Source organism: Cherax quadricarinatus, chromosome 79 (genome assembly GCF_038502225.1).
Source record: "Cherax quadricarinatus isolate ZL_2023a chromosome 79, ASM3850222v1, whole genome shotgun sequence".
NCBI classification, from domain to species: Eukaryota; Metazoa; Arthropoda; class Malacostraca; order Decapoda; family Parastacidae; genus Cherax; species Cherax quadricarinatus.
Genome location: NC_091370.1, coordinates 7139845 through 7164873, shown reverse-complemented (window position 1 = coordinate 7164873; position 25029 = coordinate 7139845). Strand labels below are relative to the sequence as shown.

Below are 25029 nucleotides of genomic sequence, written 5' to 3'. Positions count from 1 at the left end.
TACTAGACTCACCCACTTGACGTAGACGTCAGGAGGATGAGGCTTATTAAAACAGAAACGGAGACGTCAGGAAGGATGAGGCTTGTTAGAACATAGACGTAGACATTAAGAAGGATGAGGCTTGTTAGAACAGACGTAGACATTAAGAAGGATGAGGCTTGTTAAAGCACAAATGGAGAGGTCAGGAAGGATGAGGCTTGTTAGAACATAGACGTAGACATTAGAAGGATGAGGCTTGTTAAGCACAAATGGAGACGTCAGGAAGGATGAGGCTTGTTAGAACATAGACGTAGACATTAAGAAGGATGAGGCTTGTTAAAACATACAGGTAGACATTAAGAAGGATGAGGCTTGTTAGAACATAGACGTAGACATTAAAATGGATGAGGCTTGTTAAGACACAAATCGAGACGTCAGGAAGGATGAGGCTTGTTAAATTTAATGGGGTCATTCAGGACAAGCAGACTGGGAGGTTATCAGGTTTGATCAGAGAAAAGGGAATAATAATAATAATAATAATAATAATAATAATAATAATAATAATAATAATAATAATAATTATACTACTACTATTCTTATTACTACTACAACTACTGAGGCTACTATTATTAGTCTTATTACAACTACTGATACTACTACAACTACTATTACTATTTTGTTTGAATCAGTGGTTTAAAAAAACAACGAAGTGATGAATAAAAGACGTGTACAACTCTTGCGAATCTTAATACTGGAAACGTGTCGCCATTCAGTGGATTCTTCAGTCCAATGTAGAGAAACAGAAGATAAGGAGGAGTTTGAGGTAATTAATCTCTCATCGACTCCAGGGTGAGGGACTGATTACCTCAAACTACTGCACTGGATTGAAGAAACCACTGGATGGTGAAACGATTCCAGTATAAAAATTTCCAAGTGGTGCACAAGTGTCATTCATATACCACTACTACTATTACTACTACTACTGATACTACTGCCACTGAAACTACTATTACTAGTACTACTACTGATACTACTACTACTACTATCATCACCACTACTACTACTACTACTATTACCACTACTACTACTACCACTACTACTTCGACTATCGCCACCATTACTACTACTACTACTACTAATAATAATAATTACAGAATATAACCAGTCGTGCAACAGGTGGTACGACAGTCGTGCAACAGGTGGTAAGACAGTTGTGCAACTGGTGGTACGACAGTCGTGCAACAGGTGGTACGACAATCGTGCAACAGACAGTGCGACATGAGAAGATATGGAAGGAAAATACGTTCAGTGTTCACTATAAGTGGTGGAAGGTACTATGTTCAATGTTCATTGTAAGTCCTGTAGGGTACTATGTTCAGTGTTCACGAGAAGTTCTGAAACTGAAATACGTTCAGTGTTCACTGTAAGTCCTGGAACGGACTACATTAAGTGTTCACGAGAAGTTCTTGCTTGGAAATACGTTCAGTGTTCACGAGAAGCTCTCACTTGGAAATACGTTCAGTGTTCACTATAAGCCCTGTAAGGGACTATGTTCAGTGTTCACTAGTGGTGTCGATAATACATATTGTCGTACACATTCTCTCTGCCATCTCTGTAACGAGACCACTCATTGCGGTTTTCCCCGCATATCTGAAAATATGTGAGCGTGACACGCGAGTCCAGAGGTCGATGGGTTAAGGCAACTGTGGCGGGGAGTCAAGGTAGCAATCGAGAATTACGATCATAAAAAATTAAAGTGAATAATTTTCTGTTCTGGGACTGGTGATTTTTTGAGGTTTTACTACACATGTCCACTTAAAGTGTACAACCGAGGTCGAGGATAATAAGAATTTCTCCTGTACTTCCTTGAGTCGGTGGTAGAATATACTGACAGTATATGTGACTAGTTAATGGAAAATTATAGACGCAAATGCAGTATAATACGGTTCTTTATTGCCTACTTTTCGCTGACACAGGGAGCTTTATCAAGTTACAGACTAGGGAATGGTCCAAGTCGGGCCCAAACTTCGTTACAGTCAAGGTATTGTGCCTTTATATTCTTTACTGACAGTATGGTAATGAAATACACAAAGAGGGTTGAGGAATATTATTGAGAAGATTTTTCGACCACCAGGAACGTTATTAAATAATGAAGTGAAATGATAAAGTCCCTGGTAGCGAGATATCTTAACATAACCCTCAGTATTTTTTCTTTCCACAAGGATGAGGTGGTTGATAAGCTCGGCAGAGTTAACTACCATAGTTACCCACACTGCTAATACTTGTAACGTGATGCTTGTAAGAGAGCTGCATAATGACAAATGACAAGTTTTACCTGCAGAGAAGGCTTCTTCAGTCGAATATAACACTAGAGACAGTAGACATGATTTTGAAGTGAACAGTCCCTCAGCCAGAGTTATATTCGTTAGTATCAGACCGAAAAAGCCTGCTGTGGGGAAGGGGAGAAAAGGATCGGTAATAAAAAAAGCAAGTGTTACTCATGTGCCTTATTCATCAACTTGTTAGTAGCGAATATTATCATTTATACAATACAAATATACAAGTTACAGATAAAGCTCTTGGTAAGTCATGACTTGATTGCAAAACGTCCCAGTTAAAGATTCTGCAACCTGGACTTTTTCTCCATTGGCAATAATCCATTTCAACTGGTATGGGACTCTTGCTCCAGGGAATTGCAGCTACCCTCCATTTCCTTATATAAATTCTGATTGCCACCCATTTCCTAGGTGCTGTATACCCTTACATGTTTAGTGATCCAGATATAATAATAACAATAATAATAATAATAATTATAATAATTATACTATCACTATTAGTATTGAAGGTCAGTAAAGCCAACGTTTATCTGACTTTATTGACCTGAGGAAGTAAGCAAAGCGTGGACTGACCTTGATATGCGAGGTAAAATAGTGACTAAAGTGGTCAGTGCTAAAACTTTTTTAAGGGCCGGCGGTGGACCAGTTTTTAATGAACATAAGAAACAAGAAACATATCAGTTGGCCGAATGGCCCATGCTAGGCAGATCCTTTGAGAGAAACGATTGAAACAGAGACACAAGTGCTTTGTTAACAACGTTTCTCCTGCACAATGGGTGAGGATTATTCTATGTACAGTGAGTATATTGATGTGAGGTTAGTTGTCAAATCTACTTCCTTGGGTAGCTTTCAAAATTAATGTTTTATAGCCTAAGCATGAGTAATAAAGTTAAGAGATTACTGGGATTAAAATCAAGCAGCATAATCAACAGGGGTACAGTGCTGTATTCATCATTAGTAAAACCACACTTGGATTATGTAGCTCAGAAGAATGACAAAATTAATCCAATGCATTATAAATCTTTTATGTGAAAATAACAGAGCTCTTAACCTACATTGTATTGTATAAATGGCTTTATAATAACGGAAAGTTGATAAATGAAACACTTGTGACACATCTGGATATCAATTTTTTGAAAACGTTTGTCCAGCAGGTGGTGAAGAACGGTGGAAGGTGAGGTTTTCGAGGTAATCAGTCCCTCAGCCTGGAGTTGAAATGTTCGGTCCATCAGTCTTGAAAATAGTACTGCGTATGTATGTACATCTGCATGTTCATGTAGGTTTGCTAGGAAGGGTCCTGACCCGAGTCTTTTCCATATGCGCGAAGCCGGGGGCTTATGTACTCAGAACAAGTGAGGTGAAGCAGTGGTACTCGGCGTCACTAGTGGAAGTAGGACATGCCTAAACGGTTATTTCTAAAAGGAGGATGTTGGTGAGGGGCTCTTGATTTAGGGAATTGGATCTGTGCTCCAGTTCCCCGAATTAAGCCTGAATGCCTTCCACATCCCCCCCCCCCAGGCGCTGTATAATCCTCCGGGTTTAGCGCTTCCTCCTTGATTATAATAATAATCTAAAAGGAGGAACTCGAAATAATGAATTTAAATTAGATAAGTTTAGGTTTAAAAAGGATATAGGATGTAGTTGATGAGCCACCTAGAGTAGCTTCATATATAGATTGGATAATTGCGTGAATGGAAGGGGTTAAATCTGAGCGGGACTCGCACAAGAGTTAACAAGGTTATCAAAGCTTATTCCTCTGGTTGCCTTGAGAATGGGCTTGAAAAATATTTTGTCAGAGGATTTGGACTTGAAATATTGGCCGGTAGGCCTGCTGCAGTGTTCCTCTATTCTCATGTTCTAATGTACTTAATAATCTGGCTAAGAGTTGTGCTGTAAGAGATCAGCAGCAGAATATATGGCGGCCCAAAGAAGAGGTAAACATTGTTTGGAAAGGAACTTAATGATGTAAATGATTTACAAAACCGACAAGTTAAAGAATTAGACAATGTTGCAAAAATGTCTAATTCTTGAAGGAACTTAATGCTATCAGGTAAAGAACTGAAGGTGACAGTGGATATGCAATAATTCCAAATACTTCATATTCTTCTAAAGTGCTCACCACCTGCTCCTAAATTGATGGACAAATTACCTCTGCAGATTAATTCTTCAGTCCTCAGATTATATCCATGTATTATACTGATAAAGTCACTGGAGGGCGAAACGTCTACAGAGATACTGAGATCTTGCACAAGTATCTAATTCATCATCTTCATCGTCAGTAATCTAAGAATTGAGTCTCTGGCAGAAAGATGTAAAATAAGGGATATAAAGAAGGAAGAGAGGCTTAATATGCTCAAACTGACTGCACTAGAAGAAAGAAGGAAGAGGGAAGATATGACTAAATTTGTAACATAAAAAGAGTACTCAGAAGAGTAAAAAAAAAAAAACACACTGGCATTCTGACATGCAAAAAGATGGAGCCAGTGGTAAGAGATCGCAGTAAAAAAAAAAAAAACGTATGTGAGGCACAGAAACAATAAGTGTTTTTTATTCAGTCTTAGTGTGTTGGGTGAGTGGAACGCTCTTTATCAAGACATGACAGCAAACGGTAACATAGATACAATCGGTCGTGTGGACCTGAAGTTCCAGCAAACACCCAGGTAGGTGATTACACTCAGGTGAGCACGTGAACAGAAGATATATATATATATATATATATATATATATATATATATATATATATATATATATATATATAATATATATGTATATATATATATATATATATATACATATATATATATATATATATATATATATATATATATATATATATATATATATATATATAAATATATATATATATATAGAGGGAGAGAGAGAGAGAGAGAGCGAGAGAGAGAGAGAGGAGAGAGAGAGAGAGAGAGAGAGAGAGAGAGAGAGAGAGAGAGAGAGAGAGAGAGAGAGAGAGAGAGAGAGAGAGAGAGAGAGAGAGAGAGAGAGAGAGAGAGAGAGAGAGAGAGAGAGAGAGAGAGAGAGAGAGAGAGAGAGAGATGATAGTGTTTACGCATGGAGATCATAAAAAAGTTGTCAATGTCCTTGAATGTAAACAGGAACAGTGGCAACATTTGGGCGGGTCTAGCTCGTGTGTGGTATAAAAGGACGCCGTACCTTCAGCTTCTCACAGTCGATACGCAGATCCGTCTGAGCCATGAACTCTCTGGTAAGTTACACTTTCTTACGCTCAAAGTGCTCCATGCTCACCGTTGTTAAATGCATTAAGTTATACTTCAGGAAAAACTGTCTAAATCTGTGTTAAATTTGAACTTAAGGCCAACACAGATGGAATCCTTTCTAATAAGCCCCTACAACTAAAGTCAGAGGCGTTTAAGTTTTCACTATCTCATATATATATATATATATATATATATATATATATATATATATATATATATATATATATATATATATATATATATAAAACATCTATGTATAGACCAGTCATTCCTCTAGTAAGATATTCTATTTGATTTTCATTGACCTTTTGATAAAATGTAATACTTAAAAGATATTAACCTAAGTGAGTGAGGTATATGTACCTATGTTGAAAAGCGGTAATAACTCTTTACCCAATAAGTAATCTACAAAACACTCCTCTGCTATTTGTACTATGAGTTGGTAAGTTGTCCTTACTAAGGACTAGTACATAATATATTACTACAATAATAAATTTCAAAATAAATATTTATTTCAACATTTAAAATAAATATTTATGTCAATCCAACAGGTCATTGTTGCCGTCTTGGCCACATTCTGCTTGGCTACCACAAGCGCTGCACCTTCCCCAGATGCCGAGCCTGGTTACCTAGGAGGTTTCGGAGGTTTTGGAGGCTTTGGAGGCCATAGAGGCTTCGGAGGCTTCGGAGGCTTTGGAGGCTTTAGGGGAGGATATGGAGGCTATGGATATCGTGGAAAGAGGAGCGCTGAGCCTGTTGCTGAGGCTGCTGCTGAGCCTGAAGCTGATCCTGGTTACTTGAGAGGCTATGGAGGCCTGGGCGGCTTTGGAGGTTTTGGAGGATTCGGCCGTGGCTTCGGAGGCTTCGGAGGCTTCGGACGAGGATATGGCAGCTATGGATACTATGGATAAACTATTTCTGTTATCAACTGTCCACTCTCAGTTCTCTTTACCATTTTTTTTAAAAAATACAAAAATAAACATTCAGAGCAAAAATATTTATTTTTATTGTTGTAACTCAGATCTTCCAAGTGTTGAAACATTCCAGATTGTATATATGATGACCAAAATAATGTAATGGCTCTCCATGATATATGGAAACTTCAAGAAAAAAAATTACAACAAGATACTTATAAACAACACGTTCCTTTCAGGCCTGTCTAGTAAAAACTCCTTCATTTTATAAAATCAGAAATTCTAGTATTGATTGTATCAAGATTTTATTGGAGCAATGTCTGATTTTTTACTCCAGGAATATATTTTCACATAAAATTCCTGACTGAAGTATTATTAATTCTCGACCTTAATTAACTTTACTGAAGAAATCGCTCCTTAAAAATCTCATTAGTTTCCATTTTTATCAAATTTCTTCCTGGGTTGAATAAACACTAATTTGCATTGCACTAATGTTCCACACAGCCAATGGAGAAACATGTCAGTTTTTTTTCTATGTAATATACCAATTTTTCTTTGATATCTGAAAAAGGAATGCAATGTGTAAATGGCAAACAGGAAGTTGTAAATAGCTGAATTTTTTACCGAATTTTGTATCTATGGGAAAGTTATTACAGGAAGAATTGTTAACGTTCATAACTAAAGAAAATAAGTGTTTTAAGTTGCAAGATTGTCATGAAAGAGAAAAACTAAATAAACTGGTTACTGTATTACTGCTAGTACTTAGCGATACTTTTCAATACTCTCAACTGCAGAAAAAAATATTAATTAAAATGGATTCATCATTGCATAAAACTTTTTTTTTTTTTACAATGGTGCTAATAAAGTGTAAATTAATGTCAATGACCAAGAACAATCAACTATCACTATATGTGAAAAATACAATCACAACAGAAAATAAGTAATAAGAGTCTTAGTTAAAATTATTATAATTAAAAAGATTGTAGTTAAAATTATTACAATTAAAATTATTGCAGTTAAAATTAAATGAAAATAGTTACACAGAGTAAGAGAATAAAGTTGGATTAAATAAAAACTCTACAAAACATACTACTTTTACTACTACTATACTACTACTACTACAACAACAACTACTACTACTACTACTACTACTACTACTACTTCTACTACTACTACTACTACTACTTCAACTACTACTACAAATAATAATAATAATGAAAACTATAATAAAATAATTACAAAAACAATAATAAGAATAACAATAATAATACTAACAGTAGTAATTATAATGATGCTAAAAACAATATAATGATTGAGTAAACTGGTGAGAATGACACAAGTAAGTCATGGAAGGGAGACGGTTGGGATAGAGGCGGTGGTAGACTCATCAACTGGTGTACTTCTGCTCCAATCATATTATTCATTTCTCTATCACTCAATTCTAACGATATTATGCTTGGAGCATTCATGACAATTGTTGCATAACAATAATATCCTGCAGACAGAAAAGTTGAAAGAGAGAGATAAAGGAATGAATGAATGAATGTTGGGTGCGGAATTTCTAAAAGAAATGCCCAGAAAGAAATCAAACTAGATGTATTTTTGTCGCTGCGCAATCCGATAAGTGAATCCACGACTGGTGTGGGTCGCATCCTGGGACAAAACTGACTTACTTTGCAGGAAATACTCTGCATAAAAAGCGGATTTCTATGTAGTAGTATGTCACTGATGTCAGCTAGGCATGATTAGAAATAAGTAAAAGTGTTAACTTCATTTAGTTATTATAATCTAAATAAACTTTATGTTCTTTAATAATAATAATAATAATAATAATAATAATAATAATAATAATAATAATAATAATAATAATAATAATAATAATAATAATAATGTCATTATTTCTACACGAACAACACTTAACTCTGCTGGGTGCGTGATCTTTGTAGGATCGATAGCTGAGTGGATAAAGTGACATGCACATTATGTTGTCTCCTGAGGAGGGACAATGTGTCGTGGGGGTCGAAACCTGGCCTGCCGCAGTTTGGTAAATGATTCAAAACGAGATGTTTCGTGTTTTCATTGCTGTATAGACTGCTTGTGGAGGCGGGTATTCAAACAGGAGGAGGCTGAAATTAATTCTTGAACATACTACTGCCTCGAGTGTCCTCAGATCACGAACAACACCTAGCTCTGGTGGTTGCGTGATCTTTGTAGGATAGATGGCTGAATGGATAAGGTGACATGTACATTATGCTGCTGCTTGAGGCGGGACAATGTGTCGTGGAGTCGAAACCTTGCCTGTCATAGTTTGGTAAATGAAACACGCACGAACAATTTGAGGTATATACAGAGAAATATAATGATCAGCAGGATTCGAACGTATCTTTGAAAGATAACATAGTTCAGTACATGATGCCTTAGATCACTCAGCCACAGATGCCTCATAACGCTAGGTAATCTGATAATAAGCAATGTTTCTTTCTATTGCAGGGGAGCACCACTGAGCCTTAGGAATGGTTTCCAGCTATATCATTGCACTCGTGTATGTGATGATCACAGGCGATACTATATCAATGCACCAGGCAGATACTTGTTGAGGTATATTAAGAGAAAGATCCCGGTCAGCAGGGTTCGAACCCAGGTTTGGAAAATAGAATATATATCTGTATATTAAGGGAGAGAGAGAGAGAGAGGGAGAGGAAGAGGGAGAGAGAGGGAGAGAGAGAGGGAGAGAGGGAGAGAGGGAGAGAGAGAGGGAAAGAGAGAGGGTGAAGACGTGTCACAGTGTGCTCCACAAACTTTCTTAATATTACTTAAATACGAGGGTTGGTGAGGATAAAAACTGTTCAGTGACGTAGAACTACTTACAACACATTAGTACAAGTAAGCCAACTCCTCCACTGAAGTGAATATAAGCAATATCAGTGATATTAAGTGTGGTATGGTGAATGAAGACATGGTGTGAGGGGACAGCGGCAGGCCTTAGGAGTGACTTCACTATTGCCTTCAGAGTGAGCGTCTAATATTATATGTGTTTTGTGCTATGTACTAGCATCTGGTGCTTTATAACAACGTGGCTGGTACAATGCAACACAGTGATTTGTGTAACATCTTCCTTTAGTGGAAAAGTGGATAGCATAAACAGTGTTTATTAAGTGATAGTCAGAAGGCAACACTTCCAGCTAGTGGCCCACTGCCGCCCGCCCTCACTACCCACCGGCTATAAACACCCCCACCCCCCCCCACACCACCCCACGACATCACCACCCACCCTCTCTCTCTCCTGTGAACTTCAAACCTACAAACCTCCTCTGGGATGACTTCACACCGCAAAATAGCAAGATTATCTACGCTATCTGGCTATTGTCCCAGTAGATACTGCAGTGTTTGTGGGTATACCACAAGGGACAAAGATCTTCTTGGATGTGAGCCTACTTGTTCCAACTACTGCCACACAGATTGCACTCCAGAAGGAGAATTTTGTTGCAGCCAGGTTGAAAATTTCAGAAAATTTAAGGATATCCATAATCCTGTGGTATATGTGGATACAAGCCTGGAGCTACAGGAGGAAGGTTCAGAAGTCCTACCTCAGGGACTCCTGTCCAAAGATCAAGACTGCCCTCTTGGGCTGTGTTGTAAAGTTGCAGCTAAGATAATCCATCACAGGGAAGCACTTCATGAGCTCCTCAAATCATTAGATAACCTACAAGCTATTGTAGAAGGTCAGTGCAAGCCTGCATCAAGTGACATAAGCTGCTCAGCTGATGGCGACACTATTGACAAAGACTGGAAGTCCCACACTGAGCTTAACTCAGGGGTAAACGACTGGTGGAATTCTGTCATCGCTAAGGTCCCACAGACTGGCAGAGTTCAAAACACTACCTTTGGGAATTCTAACACAATTCCTCTGACCACCACAGAGGGAACAAATCCTCTTCCCAGCAACGTGGGAAGCCTTGGATCTGTTAATTCTCCTACACCTGACATCTCTGCTTCAGCCACTGCCAGTCTACTTGACAGTGCACATACCATCTCTGATCCTACACCTGTCAGCACACCTGCCGATACTATTCTAGAATCTGGTAGTAGTGTTTCGACAGCAAGTTCTGAGCCAGGAGTTTCTCCACCAGAGAACGGTGCAGTTAGTGATCAGGGAACTATCACTGCACCTGATCACCTACTGCGCCGAAGTACGAACAGCAGGGACACATCTGTCAGAACTGGTAGAGGGCGGGGTAGAGGACGTGGAGGAGGACGTGGTGGAGGAAGACATCTACAGCCGTCTCACCCTCCACTAACACAGTTCCAGCGGCAGAATCTGAGGACAAATCTGCGAAACACAGGAGGTGCAACAAATCCTAGTCCACCCTCCCAGGCACCTAGGCTGTGCTCTCGCTGTCACCGGAAGGGGCACTCTGCCAACAACTGCCTGCGAGATACCAGGTGTAACTACTGCTACAAGAAAGGACATAAGGAGGACCAGTGTCGGAAGAAAAAGGAACTTGACAGACAGGGCCACCTGTTTAGAGACCTGTTCTCAGAACAAACCAGCAGGATCTCTGAATTGGTAAACACTCTCACACGTCACCCACTTAGCTACTCCTATCCCAGCCCAGCAGGTGGGATTGGGCCTTATACAAGACAACAGACCTACAACCCTGCAGCTGCCTCAGTACCCTACCTCTCTCAAGGGCAGGCACCTTACATTCCCTACACACCCACCACCTCAAGCTGACCACTTCATCATGAGGAGCCAGTCTATCAGCATCCTGTCGGCAAACATTAGAGGTTTCATTACTAATGTTGGAGAGCTCACACATAGCTTTGTGAACACTCGACGTCCAGACATGATAGCTGTTGTTGAAACATTTTTGGATGACAGGACTCCAGAAAATTTTGCAAGAATTGCTGGCTACACCTCATGGATGAGAAGAGACAGGCAAGGGCAAGGAGGTGGTGTTGCTGTGTGCTTCTCTAAAAGTGTTCATGCCCAGCACATAGATGTTGCCACCCCTACACATCTTGAAATGATGTTCTTCAAGCTCTGTATAAACACTAGTACCTCTGTACTAGCATGTGCAATGTACAGACCTCAGTGGCAACATGCAGACCCTATCAACTTCCTAATGGAAAATATTGACTCCCTTCTGCTACAACACAACTGTCAACATATTATAATTGTTGGTGACCTCAACCAGCACCTTATACAGAGGGACTTTGATGACCTTCTTGCAGTGTTTGACATGAGAAACTTTGTTGATTTCCCTACTCATATCTCTGGCTCCTCCCTTGACCCAGTAGTGAGTGATCTGGCAGAAGGCATAGTCACTTGTCAACCCCTCGGCTACGTTGGATCGTCTGACCACAAGGCTGTTTTTACCACACTTAAGATCCCAACAGAACGAGGTGAGGAGTCCACACGCACAACCTGGCTATGGGAAAGAGGTAATTGGCCAGCCCTTTGCTCTGAGCTCGCCACCACCGACTGGAATGCTCTTCTCCAGGGGGATGTTGACAACCAAGTGAAAGCCTTCACTGGACACATCCTTAATCTGCAACAAGAACACATTCCTCACCGGCAATATGTGACAAAGCCTACAGATCAGCCTTGGTTTGGCTTTCGTTGTAGAGAGGCTGCTACTGCTAAGTACAAAGCATGGCGAAGGTATAAGAGACATCCTACCACCTATAACAGGAACTTGCACATGCAAGCCTGTAGGCATATGGGTGATGTTCAAAAGTGGGCCATTGCTAAATGGGAGGTGGACACTAAAAGAAAGTTAGCATCAGGTAGGGTAGGCTCCAAAACCTGGTGGTCCCTGGTCAAGGACAGACAAGGTTATCTGCCTGATGAACTTATTCCACCTCTAAATCGACAGGATGGGACCACCTCTACTAGTAGTCAAGAGAAGGCGGACCTCTTTGCTGAACACTTTGCTACCAAAATGCAAGTTCCTGATCCAGCAAGGGACCCTCCTTGGCTAGCTGCAAGAACTGTGTCAAAACTGTCAGTGGTGACAATAAGGCAGGAGGAGGTGCATTTCCTTCTTAAATCACTTGACCAGGAAAAGGCTGTGGGCCCAGACAAGTTGAGCCCAAGATTGTTGAGAAGATGTGCAGACGAGCTAGCAGCACCTCTAACTCGCATCTTTCAGCACTGCCTAGTACAGTGCAAATGGCCCTCTCCATGGAAAGAGGCAAATGTAGTCCCTGTTCACAAAAAGAAGAGCAGAGCAGAAATCAGCAACTACAGACCAGTGTCACTCCTGTCAATCGCTGGTAAGATCCTTGAGACAATAATCTCAAGACAAATGACAGATTTTTTTGACTACCACTCACTACTTTGTGATCGTCAATATGGCTTCAGGAAAGGTTACTCTGCTGCTGATCTGTTGTTAAACCTCTCCACTAAGTGGCACCAGTCACTGGATGAATCCAAAGTCAGCTGTGTGGTAGCACTGGACATTGCTGGCGCTTTCGACCGGGTGTGGCACCAGGGCCTCTTAGCAAAACTTCAAGCACTGGGAATTGCAGGCTCTACGCTATGTCTCCTCAGTGATTACCTTCATGGTAGATCTCTAAGTGTAGTCCTCAATGGAACGGAATCAGCAAGGCATCCTATTGGGGCAAGCGTTCCACAAGGAAGTGTGCTGGGTCCACTGTTATGGAATGTCTACTTCAACGACCTTCTTCATCTCATCCCAGAATCACATGCATATGCAGACGACTGTACACTGACATTCACTTATCCAAGAGAAGAAATGCCAGCTGCGCTAAGCTACATCAATCACCAGCTGAGAGCTATATCAGCTTGGGGAAATAGATGGCAAGTAACATTTGCACCTGAGAAAACGCAAATGATGATCGTCTCTAGGCACCATGATGGTAATGCTGGTGCAGTAATAAGGATGAATGGGACGATGTTGGCACCTGGAGAAGAAGTTGATATCCTTGGGGTAAAATTTGACTCCAAACTAACCATGAAGAACCATGTTGTAAATCTTGCAAACAAGGCAGCCAGGAAGCTTACAGCACTTCGCCGTATCTCGCATCTGCTTGACAGTAGGGGTTGCAAGATCCTGTACGAGGCACAAGTACGCTCACACCTTGAGTATGCTCCACTTTCTTGGTTTGCCTGCCCCCCCTCTCATCTGCGACTGCTTGACAGAGTAGAGAACAGAGCAAGACGTCTCATCTCTCGCCTGGACCCATCCTGGATAGATCTGTCATTTCAGCAGAGCCTTCAACATAGGAGGGATGTGGGTGGCCTTACTGTTATGTACAAGGCCAATATTGTCAAAATACCACACTTGGATCCACTTCGAGGACAGCGTGAAACAAGCTTTTATGCCACAAGACGGGCAGAAAGCAGCAACTTCACTCTGGCTGTACCCTTCTCCAGAACATCACTCCATCTGAGATCATACATACCCAGGATGACTCGAGTATGGAACACATTCGTACAGCATAATGATGTCAACGAGATAACGTCAGTTGATCAAATGAAAATGCTGGCCCACAGATTGCTCCAACTTCATCCTGTTCCCTACTTGTATGTCTCATAACAATAAAAATGCTTTCAAATGAGCTGATGTAGGTAACAGCTCTTAGCTTGCCAATAAAGTTAGGAATCCTTAACCTGTAAATAGCTGTCAATAAAGCTAGGGATCCTTAACCTTGTCAAACCCTGTGAAAAAAAAAAAAAAAAAAAAAAAAAAAATATGAGAGAGATAGAGATTTAGAGAGAGAGAGAGAGAGAGAGAGAGAGAGAGAGAGAGAGAGAGAGAGAGAGAGAGAGAGAGAGAGAGAGAGAGAGAGAGAGAGACCCCAATGGAAATAAGTCACTCTGTCTGACTTTTTTGGGTTATCCTAGGTTCTCTACACATATGCTGCTATGTATGATAATTCTATGTAACTGTATTTGTGTATACCTGAATAAACTTACTTACTTAGAGAGAGAGAGAGAGAGAGAGAGAGAGAGAGAGAGAGAGAGAGAGAGAGAGAGAGAGAGAGAGAGAGAGAGAGAGAGAGAGAGAGAGAGAGAGAGAGAGGGATGGAGAGAGAGAGAGAGAGGAGGACCAGTGTCGGAAGAAAAAGGAAGTTGATAGACAGGACCACCTGTTTAGAGACCTGTTCTCAGAACAAACCAGCAAGATCTCTGAATTGGCGAATACACTCACACGACAACCACTCAACTACTCCTATCTCAGCCCAGCAGATGGTATTGTACCTTATACAAGACCACAGACTTACATCCCTGCAGCTGCCTCAGTGCCTTACTTCTCTCGAGGACAGGCACCTTACATGCCTTACACACCCACCACCTCAAGCTGACCACATCATGAGGAGCCAGTCTATCAGCATCCTGTAGGCCAACTGTGAAGGAAAAGTTCAACAGATAGAAGTAGCGAGCGAGTATATGGCAACGATAGTTTGATTGCCGGCTGCTTGTTAAGGTAGAGTCAGTCTAGCTCCCGCTATCCCCTCCCCCCATTTTTCCCCATCCTGAAAGGTGACGTGTGGGGCTCAGACCAAGCAGTAATCACTTGTAATAAAGTTGGTAGAATTACCGACAGTATGTAAAGTAAAAGGACACAAGTACAACTAATGTGACATTTTATTGTGGCAATGTTTCGCTCTCCAGGAGCTTTATCAAGCTTGATAAGGCTCCTGGAGATGAGCTGTTCTCCTAATAAACTGTCGTGTTGCACTTGTGTCCTTTTACTTTACAGTAATCACTTGACTCACAGCTCCCGGTACAACTGTAAGTAAAAGCCTCTGCTCCTATTCTAGTGAACATATTGGTTGAAAGCCTCACTTTTGACCAATAATAAACTTAGTCCTTTCAGCCTTTATCTCCATGTTAGATGTTTAGATAATCACCATTGCTTTTAAATACAGTATTTATCATGGAGAGTGATTTCTTAAGCAGTGGGTAATCTGTGTCTCTTTCCAGCTTGGAATGACAGCTCGGGTCATCTGCCAACTAACGAAGTGCTGAAGGAGACGGACTGAAAAGGTCATGAGACGTCACTTATTGATCTACCTACCTGATTACTTACAGTAAACCGCAGACGACTACCTTTTATCTTCGAAGTGGTAAAGAACCTGCGTTCCTGCCATCTGGACTGACTATTCAAGGCTATAGACTCTGTGAAGAACTAGTCGTTGGGCTGTCACCAACACCTGTGACTCTCCCACATCATCAGTAATGGCTACAATTTCTAGAAGACAGTGTCAACCTCCACCAGACACTCCAGTATAATTGTACATATTAGCGTTGAATTTAAATGTCATTTTTTAATTTCATTTTTCATTTTTCTTTCAAGTAGGATACACAGTCATCTTTCAATGTTTTATCTTTGCGTTACTAAATAATAAAGTGTTTATCTTTGTGAATTATTATTTCCTTTTCTATTCATTAATTTTCCTGAGGAGGAGCCAGCCTTGGTAATACTGTCTGAAGTTGTTACAGGGCTGAGTAAGCCTTCACACCAACATTACACATTTCATTATTAATGTTGGAGAGCTCACACACAGTTTTGTGAAAACTCGACGTCCCGACATGATAGCTGTTGTTGAAACATTTTTGGACGACAGGACTCCAGAAAATTTTGCAAGAATTGCTAGCTATACTTCATGGATGAGAAGGGACAGGCAAGGGCAAAGAGGAGGTGTTGCTGTGTACCTCTCTAAAAGTGTACATGCCCAGCACATTGATGTTGCCATCTCTACTCATCTTGAAATAATGTTCTTCAAGCTATGCATAAACACTAGTACCTCTGTACTATCATGTGCAATGAACAGACCTCAGTGGCAACATGCAGATCCCATCAACTTCCTAATGGAAAATGTGGACTCCCTTCTGCTACAATACAACTGTCAACATGTCTTAATTGTTGGTGACCTCAACCAACACCTTATAAAGAGGGACTTTGATGACCTTCTTGCAATATTTGACATGAGAAACTTTGTTGATTTCCCTACTCACATCTCTGGTTCCTCCTTTGACCCAGTAGTGAGCGATCTAGCTGAAGGTATAGTCACTTGTCAACCCCTCGGCTACATTGGATCAACTGACCACAAGGCTGTTTTTACGACACTTAAGATCCCAAAAGAACGAGGTGAGGAGTCCACACGCACAACCTGGTTATGAGAAAGAGGTAATTGTCTAGCCGTATACTCTGAGCTTGCCACCACAAATTGGAATGCTCTTCTCCATGGGGATATTGACAACCAAGTGAAAGCCTTCACTGGACACATCCTTAATCAACAAGAACACATACCTCACCGGCAATATGTAACGAAGCCTACAGATCAGCCTTGGTTTGGCTTTCGTTGTAGAGAGGCTGCTACTGCTAAGTACAAGGCATGGCGAAAGTATAAGAGACATCCTACCACCTATAACAGGAACTTGCACAGGCAAGCCTGTAGGCATATGGTGACCTTCAAAAGTGGGCCATCGCTAAATGGGAGATGGATAGAAAAAGAAAGCTAGTATCAGGTAGGGTATGCTCCATACCTGGTGGTCCCTTGTCAAGGACAGACAAGGTTATCTGCCTGATGAACTCATTCCACCTCTAAATCGACAGGATGAGACCACTTCTGCTAGTAGTCAAGAGAAAGCAGACCTCTTTGCCGAACACTTTGCTACCAAAATGCAAGTTCCTGATCCAGCGAGGGACCCTCCTTGGCTAGCTGCAAGAACTGTGTCAAAACTGGCAGCTGTAACAATAAGGTGCACTTCCTTCTTAAATCACTTGACCAAGAAAAGGCTGTGGGCCCAGACAAGTTGAGCCCAAGATTGCTGAGAAGATGTGCAGACCAGCTAGCAGCACTTCTAACCAGCATCTTTCAGCACTGTCTAGTACAGTGTACATGGCCTTCTCTGTGGAAAGAGGAAAATGTAGTCCCTGTTCACAAAAAGTAGAGCAGAGCAGAAATCAACAACTATAGACCAGTGTCACTCCTGTCAATCACTGGCAAGTTCCTGGAGACAATAATCTCAAGGCAACTAAGTGGCACCAGTCACTGGATGAATCCAAAGTCAGGTCTGTGGTAGCACTTGACATTGCTTGTGCTTTCGACCGGGTGTGGCACCAGGGCCTCTTCAATGACCTTCTTCATCTCATCCCAGAATCCCATGCATAAGCAGACGACTGTAAACTGACATTCATTTATCCAAGAGAAGAAATGCAGCTGCTCTAAGCTACATCAATCACCAGCTCAGAGTTATATCAGCTTGGGGAAATAGATGGCAAGTAACATTTGCACCTGAGAAAACACAAATGATAAGGATCTCTAGGCACCATGATGGTAATGCCAGTGCAGTAGTAAGGATGAATGGGAGAGAGAGTGTTGGCACCTGGGGAAAAAGTTGATATCCATGGGGTGAAATTTGACTCCAAACGGACCATGAAAAACCACGTTGCAAATCTTGCAAGCATGGCAGACAGGAAACTTACAGCACTTCGCCGTATCTCGCATCTGCTTGACAGCAGGGTTTGCAAGATCTTGTACGAGGCACAAGTACGCTCACGCCTTGAGTATGCTCCACTTTCTTGGTTCGCTTGCCCCCCTTCTCATCTGCGACTGCTTGACAGAGTAGAGAGCAGAGCAAGACGTCTCATCTCTCGCTTTGACCAATTCTGGATAGATCTGTCATTTCAGCAGAGCCTTCAATACAGGTGGGATGTGGGTGGCCTTACTCTTATGTACAAAGGCAATATTGTAAAAGTACCACACTTGGATCCATTTCGAGGAGAGCGTGAGGCAAGTTTCTATACTACAAGACGGGAAGAAAGCAGCAACTTAGTTCTGGCTCTACCCTTCTCCAGAACATCACTTCATCTAAGATCATTTATCCCCAGGATGACTCGAGTCAGGAACACATTCGTTCAGTATTATGATGTCAGCGAGAAAAAGTCAGTTGATCAGATGAAAATGCTGGCCCACAGATGGCTCCATCTTCATCCTGTTCCCTACTTGTATGTTTCATAACACTAAAAATGCTTTCGAATGAGCTTATGTAGGTAACAGCTCCTAGCTTGTCAATAAAGTTGGGAATCCTTAACTTGTAAATAGCTTGTCAATAAAGCTAGGGATCCTTAACCTAACCTTGTCAAAGCCTGTGTAAAAAAAGAGAGAGAGATAGACAGAGAGACAGAGATTGAGAGAGAGAGAGAGAGAGAGAGAGAGAGAGAGAGAGAGAGAGAGAGAGAGAGAGAGAGAGAGAGAGAGAGAGAGAGAGAGAGAGAGAGAGAGAGAGAGAGAGAGAGAGAGAGAGAGAGAGAGAGAGAGAGATGATAGTGTTTACGCATGGAGATCATAAAAAAGTTGTCAATGTCCTTTAATGTAAACAGGAACAGTGGCAACATTTGGGCGGGTCTAGCTCGTGTGTGGTATAAAAGGACGCCGTACCTTCAGCTTCTCACAGTCGATACGCAGATCCGTCTGAGCCATGAACTCTCTGGTAAGTTACACTTTCTTACGCTCAAAGTGCTCCATGCTCACCGTTGTTAAATGCATTAAGTTATACTTCAGGAAAAAATTGTCTAAATCTGTGTTAAATTTGAACTTAAGGCAAACACAGATGGAATCCTTAATAATAAGACCCTTCAACTAAAGTCAGAGGCATTTAAGTTTTCACTATCTATCTATCTATCTATCTATATATATATATATATATATATATATATATATATATATATATATATATATATATATATATATATATATATATATATATATATAATAACTTCTGTGTATAGACCAGTCATTCCTCTAGTAAGATATTCTATTTGATTTTCATTGACCTTTTGATAAAATGTAATACTTAAAAGATATTAACCTAAGTGAGTGAGGTATATGTACCTATGTTGAAAAGCGGTGATAACTCTTTACCCAATAAGTAATCTACAAAACACTCCTCTGCTTTTTGTACTATGAGTTGGTAAGTTGTCCTTACTAAGGACTAGTACTTAAAATATTACTACAATAATAAATTTTAAAATAAATATTTATTTCAATATTTAAAATAAATATTTATGTCAATCCAACAGGTCATTGTTGCCGTCTTGGCCACATTCTGCTTGGCTACCACAAGCGCTGCACCTTCCCCAGATGCCGAGCCTGGTTACCTAGGAGGTTTCGGAGGTTTTGGAGGCTTTGGAGGCCATAGAGGCTTCGGAGGCTTTGGAGGCTTTAGGGGAGGATATGGAGGGTATGGATATCGTGGAAAGAGGAGCGCTGAGCCTGTTGCTGAGGCTGCTGCTGAGCCTGAAGCTGATCCTGGTTACTTGAGAGGCTATGGAGGCCTGGGCGGCTTTGGAGGTTTTGGAGGATTCGGCCGCGGCTTCGGAGGCTTCGGAGGCTTCGGACGAGGATATGGCAGCTATGGATACTATGGATAAACTATTTCTGTTATCAACTGTCCACTCTCAGTTCTCTTTACCATTTTTTTTAAAAAATACAAAAATAAACATACAGAGCAAAAATATTTATTTTTATTGTTGTAACTCAGATCCTCCAAGTGTTGAAACATTCCAGATTGTATATATGATGACCAAAATAATGTAATGGCTCTCCATGATATATGGAAACTTCAAGAAAAAAAAAAAAAAATTTACAACACGATACTTATAAACAACACGTTCCTTTCAGGCCTGTCTAGTAAAAACTCCTTCATTTTATAAAATCAGAAATTCTAGTATTGATTGTATCAAGATTTTATTGGAGCAATGTCTGATTTTTAATCCAAGAATATATTTTCACATAAAATTCCTGACTGAAGTATTATTAATTCTCGACCTTAATTAACTTTACTGAAGAAATCGCTCCTTAAAAATCTCATTAGTTTCCATTTTTACCAAATTTCTTCCTGGGTTGAATAAACACTAATTTGCATTGCACTAATGTTCCACACAGCCAATGGAGAAACGATGTATTACATGTCCGTTTTTTTTCTATGTAATATACCTATTTTTCTTTGATATCTGAAAAAGGAATGCAATGTGTAAATGGCAAACAGAAAGTTGTAAATAGCTGAATTTTTTACCGAATTTTGTATCTATGGGAAAGTTATTACAGGAAGAATTGTTAACTTTCATAACTAAAGAAAATAAGTGTTTTAAGTTGCAAGATTGTCATGAAAGAGAAAAACTAAATAAACTGGTTACTGTATTACTGCTAGTACTTAGCGATACTTTTCAATACTCTCAACTGCAGAAAAAAATATTAATTAAAATGGATTCATCATTGCATAAAACTTTTTTTTTTTTTTTTTTTTTTTTTTTTTTTTTTTTTTTTTTTTTTTACAATGGTGCTAATAAAGTGTAAATTAATGTCAATGACCAAGAACAATCAACTATCACTGTATGTGAAAAATACAATCAGAACAGAAAATAAGTAATAAGAGTCTTAGTTAAAATTATTATAATTAAAAAGATTGTAGTTAAAATTATTACAATTAAAATTATTGCAGTTAAAATTAAATGAAAATAGTTACACAGAGTAAGAGAATAAAATTGGATTAAATAAAAACTCTAAAAACATACTACTTTTACTACTACTATACTACTACTAATACAACTACTACTACTACTACTACTACTACTACTACTACTACTACTACTACTAGTACTTCTACTACTACTACAAATAATAATAATAATGAAAACTATAATAAAATAATTACAAAAACAATAATAAGAATAACAATAATAATACTAACAGTAGTAATTATAATGATGCTAAAAACAATATAATGATTGAGTAAACTGGTGAGAATGACACAAGTAAGTCATGGAAGGGAGACGGTTGGGATAGAGGCGGTGGTAGACTCATCAACTGGTGTACTTCTGCTCCAATCACTCGTTCATTCTCTATCACTCAATTCTAACGATATTATGCTTGGAGCATTCATGACAATTGTTGCATAACAATAATATCCTGCAGACAGAAAAGTTGAAAGAGAGAGATAAAGGAATGAAGGCTAATTTGTTGGGTGCGGAATTTCTAAAAGAAATGCCCAGAAAGAAATCAAACTAGATGTATTTTTGTCGCTGCGCAATCCGATAAGTGAATCCACGACTGGTGTGGGTCGCATCATGGGACAAAACTGACTTACTTTGCAGGAAATGCTCTGCATAAAAAGCGGATTTCTATGTAGTAGTATGTCACTGATGTCAGCTAGGCATGATTAGAAATAAGTAAAAGTGTTAACTTCATTTAGTTATTATAATCTAAATAAACTTTATGTTCTTTAATAATAATAATAATAATAATCATAATAATAATAATAATAATAATAATAATAATAATAATAATAATAATAATAATAATAATAATAATGTCATTATTTCTACACGAACAACACTTAACTCTGCTGGGTGCGTGATCTTTGTAGGATCGATAGCTGAGTGGATAAAGTGACATGCACATTATGTTGTCTCTTGAGGAGGGACAATGTGTCGTGGGGGTCGAAACCTGGCCTGCCGCAGTTAGGTAAATGATTCAAAACGAGATGTTTCGTGTTTTCATTGCTGTATAGACTGCTTGTGGAGGCGGGTATTCAAACAGGAGGAGGCTGAAATTAATTCTTGAACATACTACTGCCTCGAGTGTCCTCAGATCACGAACAACACCTAGCTCTGGTGGTTGCGTGATCTTTGTAGGATAGATGGCTGAGTGGATAAGGTGACATGTACATTATGGTGCTGCTTGAGGAGGGACAATGTGTCGTGGAGTCGAAACCTTGCCTGTCACAGTTTGGTAAATGAAACATGCACGGACAATTTGAGGTATATACAGAGAAATATAATGATCAGCAGGATTCGAACGTATCTTTGAAAGATAACATAGTTCAGTACATGATGCCTTAGATCACTCAGCCACAGATACCACATAACGCTAGGTAATCTGATAATAAGCAATGTTTCTTTCTATTGCAGGGGAGCACCACTGAGCCTTAGGAATGGTTTCCAGCTACATCATTGCACTCGTGTATGTGATGATCACAGGCGATACTATATCAATGCACCAGGCAGATACATGTTGAGGTATATTAAGAGAAAGATCCCGGTCAGCAGGGTTCGAACCCAGGTTTGAAAAATAGAATATATATCTGTATATTAAGGGAGAGAGAGAGAGAGAAAGAGAGAGAGAGAGAGAGAGAGAGAGAGAGAGAGAGAGAGAGAGAGAGAGAGAGAGAGAGAGAGAGAGAGAGAGAGAGAGAGAGAGAGAGAGAGAGAGAGAGAGAGACAGAGAGAGAGAGAAAGAGAGAGAGAGAGAGAGAGAGAGAGAGAGAGAGAGAGAGAGAGAGAGAGAGAGAGAGAGAGAGAGAGAGAGAGAGAGAGAGAGAGAGAGAGAGAGAGAGAGAGAGAGAGAGAGAGAGAGAGAGAGAGAGGATAGCGTTAACGCATGGAGATCATAAAAAGTTGTCAATGTCCTTCAATATATAGAGGTACAGTGACAGCATGTGGGCGGGTCTAGCTCGTGTGTGGTATAAAAGGACGCCGTACCTTCAGCTTCTCACAGTCCATACGCAGATCCGTCTGAGCCATGAACTCCCTGGTAAGTTACATTTTCTTACACTCAAAGTGCTTGATGCTCACCATTGTTAAATGTATTAAGATTTATTTCAGGTAAAAATTGTCTAAATCTGCGTTAAGTTTGAACTTAAGGCCAACACACATTGAATCCTTTCTAAAAAGACCCTACAATTAAAGTCAGAGGCATTTAAGTATTCAAGATATATATATATATATATATATATATATATATATATATATATATATATATATATATATATATATATATATATATATATATATATATATATATATATATATATATATATATATATATATATATATATATATATATATATATATATATATATATATATATATATATGCAATAAGATCACAGTAAATAGTTGATTTTAAAATATGCAAAACAATTCCACTGTGAAAGAGTAGTGAAATTCAAGCGTTTGCGTTTATGACTCACATTGACAATGTGAGTAGTCACAGAATGCGCTTGGAATTTCACTACTCTTTCAGTGGTTGTTTTGCTATATATATATATATATATATATATATATATATATATATATATATATATATATATATATATATATATATATACATATATATATATATATATATATATATATATATATATATATATATATATATATATATATATATATATATATATATATATATATATTTATATATATACAAACACTGATCTCTGGCTGACTAGAGATTTGAACAATGCAAGGAATTCGCGAGAGCATGAGAAATATACACAGGCTGATGCATGCAGGGGATGAGATGAAAAGCTGTAAGCCTTCTCCCTGAAAGCTGGCTGCCTTGGATCAAACGTGTAGCTCATGCTACACGCCAAGGTATTGGTCCAGTGTGGGTAGATTGGTAAAGCACTGCGTACCTTGTCCTAAGGTTCGTAGGTCCGAGTCTCCTTCAACCAGAGATCAGTGTTTGTGTTATCAGCATACTCTGAATTCATGCTCTAACCTTGCATATATATATATATATATATATATATATATATATATATATATATATATATATATATATATATATATATATATATATATATATATATATATATATATATGTATGTATATATATATATATATATATATATATATATATATTATATATATATATATATATATATATATATATATATATATATATATATATATATATATATATATATATATATATATATATATATAAACATTTGTGTATAGACCAGTCATTCCCCTGGCTAGATATTCTATTTGATTTTCATTGAACTTTTGATAAAATATATTACTTTAAAAATATTGACCTGAAAGAGTGAGGTATATGTACCTATTATGAAAAGCCGTAGTAACTCTTTACCTAATAAGTAATCTACAAAACACTCCTCTGCTTTTTGTACTATGAGTTGGTAAGTTGTCCTTACTAAGGACTAGTAATTAAAACATTACTGCCATAATAAGTTTTAAAATAAATATTTATGTCAATATTTAAAATAAATATTAATGTCAATCCAACAGGTCATTGTAGCCGTCTTGGCCACATTCTGCTTGGCTACCACAAGCGCTGCACCTTCCCCAGATGCCGAGCCTGGTTACCTAGGAGGTTTCGGAGGTTTCGGAGGCTTTGGAGGCCATAGAGGCTTCGGAGGCTTTGGAGGCCATAGAGGCTTCGGAGGCTTTGGAGGCTTCAGGGGAGGATATGGAGGCTATGGATATCGTGGAAAGAGGAGCGCTGAGCCTGTCGCTGAGGCTGCTGCTGAGCCTGAAGCTGATCCTGGTTACTTGAGAGGCTATGGAGGCCTGGGTGGCTTTGGAGGTTTTGGAGGATTCGGCCGCGGCTTCGGAGGCTTCGGAGGCTTCGGACGAGGGTATGGCAGCTATGGATACTATGGATAAACTATTTCTGTTATCAACTGTCCACTCTCAGTTCTCTTTACCATTTTTTTAAAAAATACAAAAATAAACATACAGAGCAAAAATATTTATTTTTATTGTTGTAACTCAGATCC

The 25029-nt window shown here is 39.2% G+C and overlaps 3 protein-coding genes across 3 annotated transcripts; all 3 read left to right on the top strand.

The window, feature by feature from the left end:
- Positions 1–5457: 5457 nt before the first annotated feature.
- On the top strand, positions 5458–6548 carry LOC138855044 (glycine-rich protein-like). Its single transcript, XM_070101795.1, has 2 exons — positions 5458–5538; positions 6103–6548. Exons 1-2 carry the CDS (start codon positions 5527–5529, stop codon positions 6460–6462), a joined length of 372 nt encoding a protein of 123 aa, XP_069957896.1. The 5' UTR covers positions 5458–5526; the 3' UTR covers positions 6463–6548.
- A 12340-nt stretch (positions 6549–18888) lies between these two features.
- On the top strand, positions 18889–19961 carry LOC138855043 (glycine-rich protein-like). The gene is made up of 2 exons (XM_070101794.1): positions 18889–18937; positions 19527–19961. The coding sequence occupies exons 1-2, from the start codon at positions 18926–18928 to the stop codon at positions 19875–19877; spliced, it is 363 nt and encodes a 120-aa protein (XP_069957895.1). The 5' UTR covers positions 18889–18925; the 3' UTR covers positions 19878–19961.
- Positions 19962–22952: 2991 nt separating this feature from the next.
- On the top strand, positions 22953–24999 carry LOC138855042 (glycine-rich protein-like). The gene is made up of 2 exons (XM_070101793.1): positions 22953–23037; positions 24539–24999. The coding sequence occupies exons 1-2, from the start codon at positions 23026–23028 to the stop codon at positions 24914–24916; spliced, it is 390 nt and encodes a 129-aa protein (XP_069957894.1). The 5' UTR covers positions 22953–23025; the 3' UTR covers positions 24917–24999.
- The last annotated feature ends 30 nt before the right edge of the window (positions 25000–25029 follow it).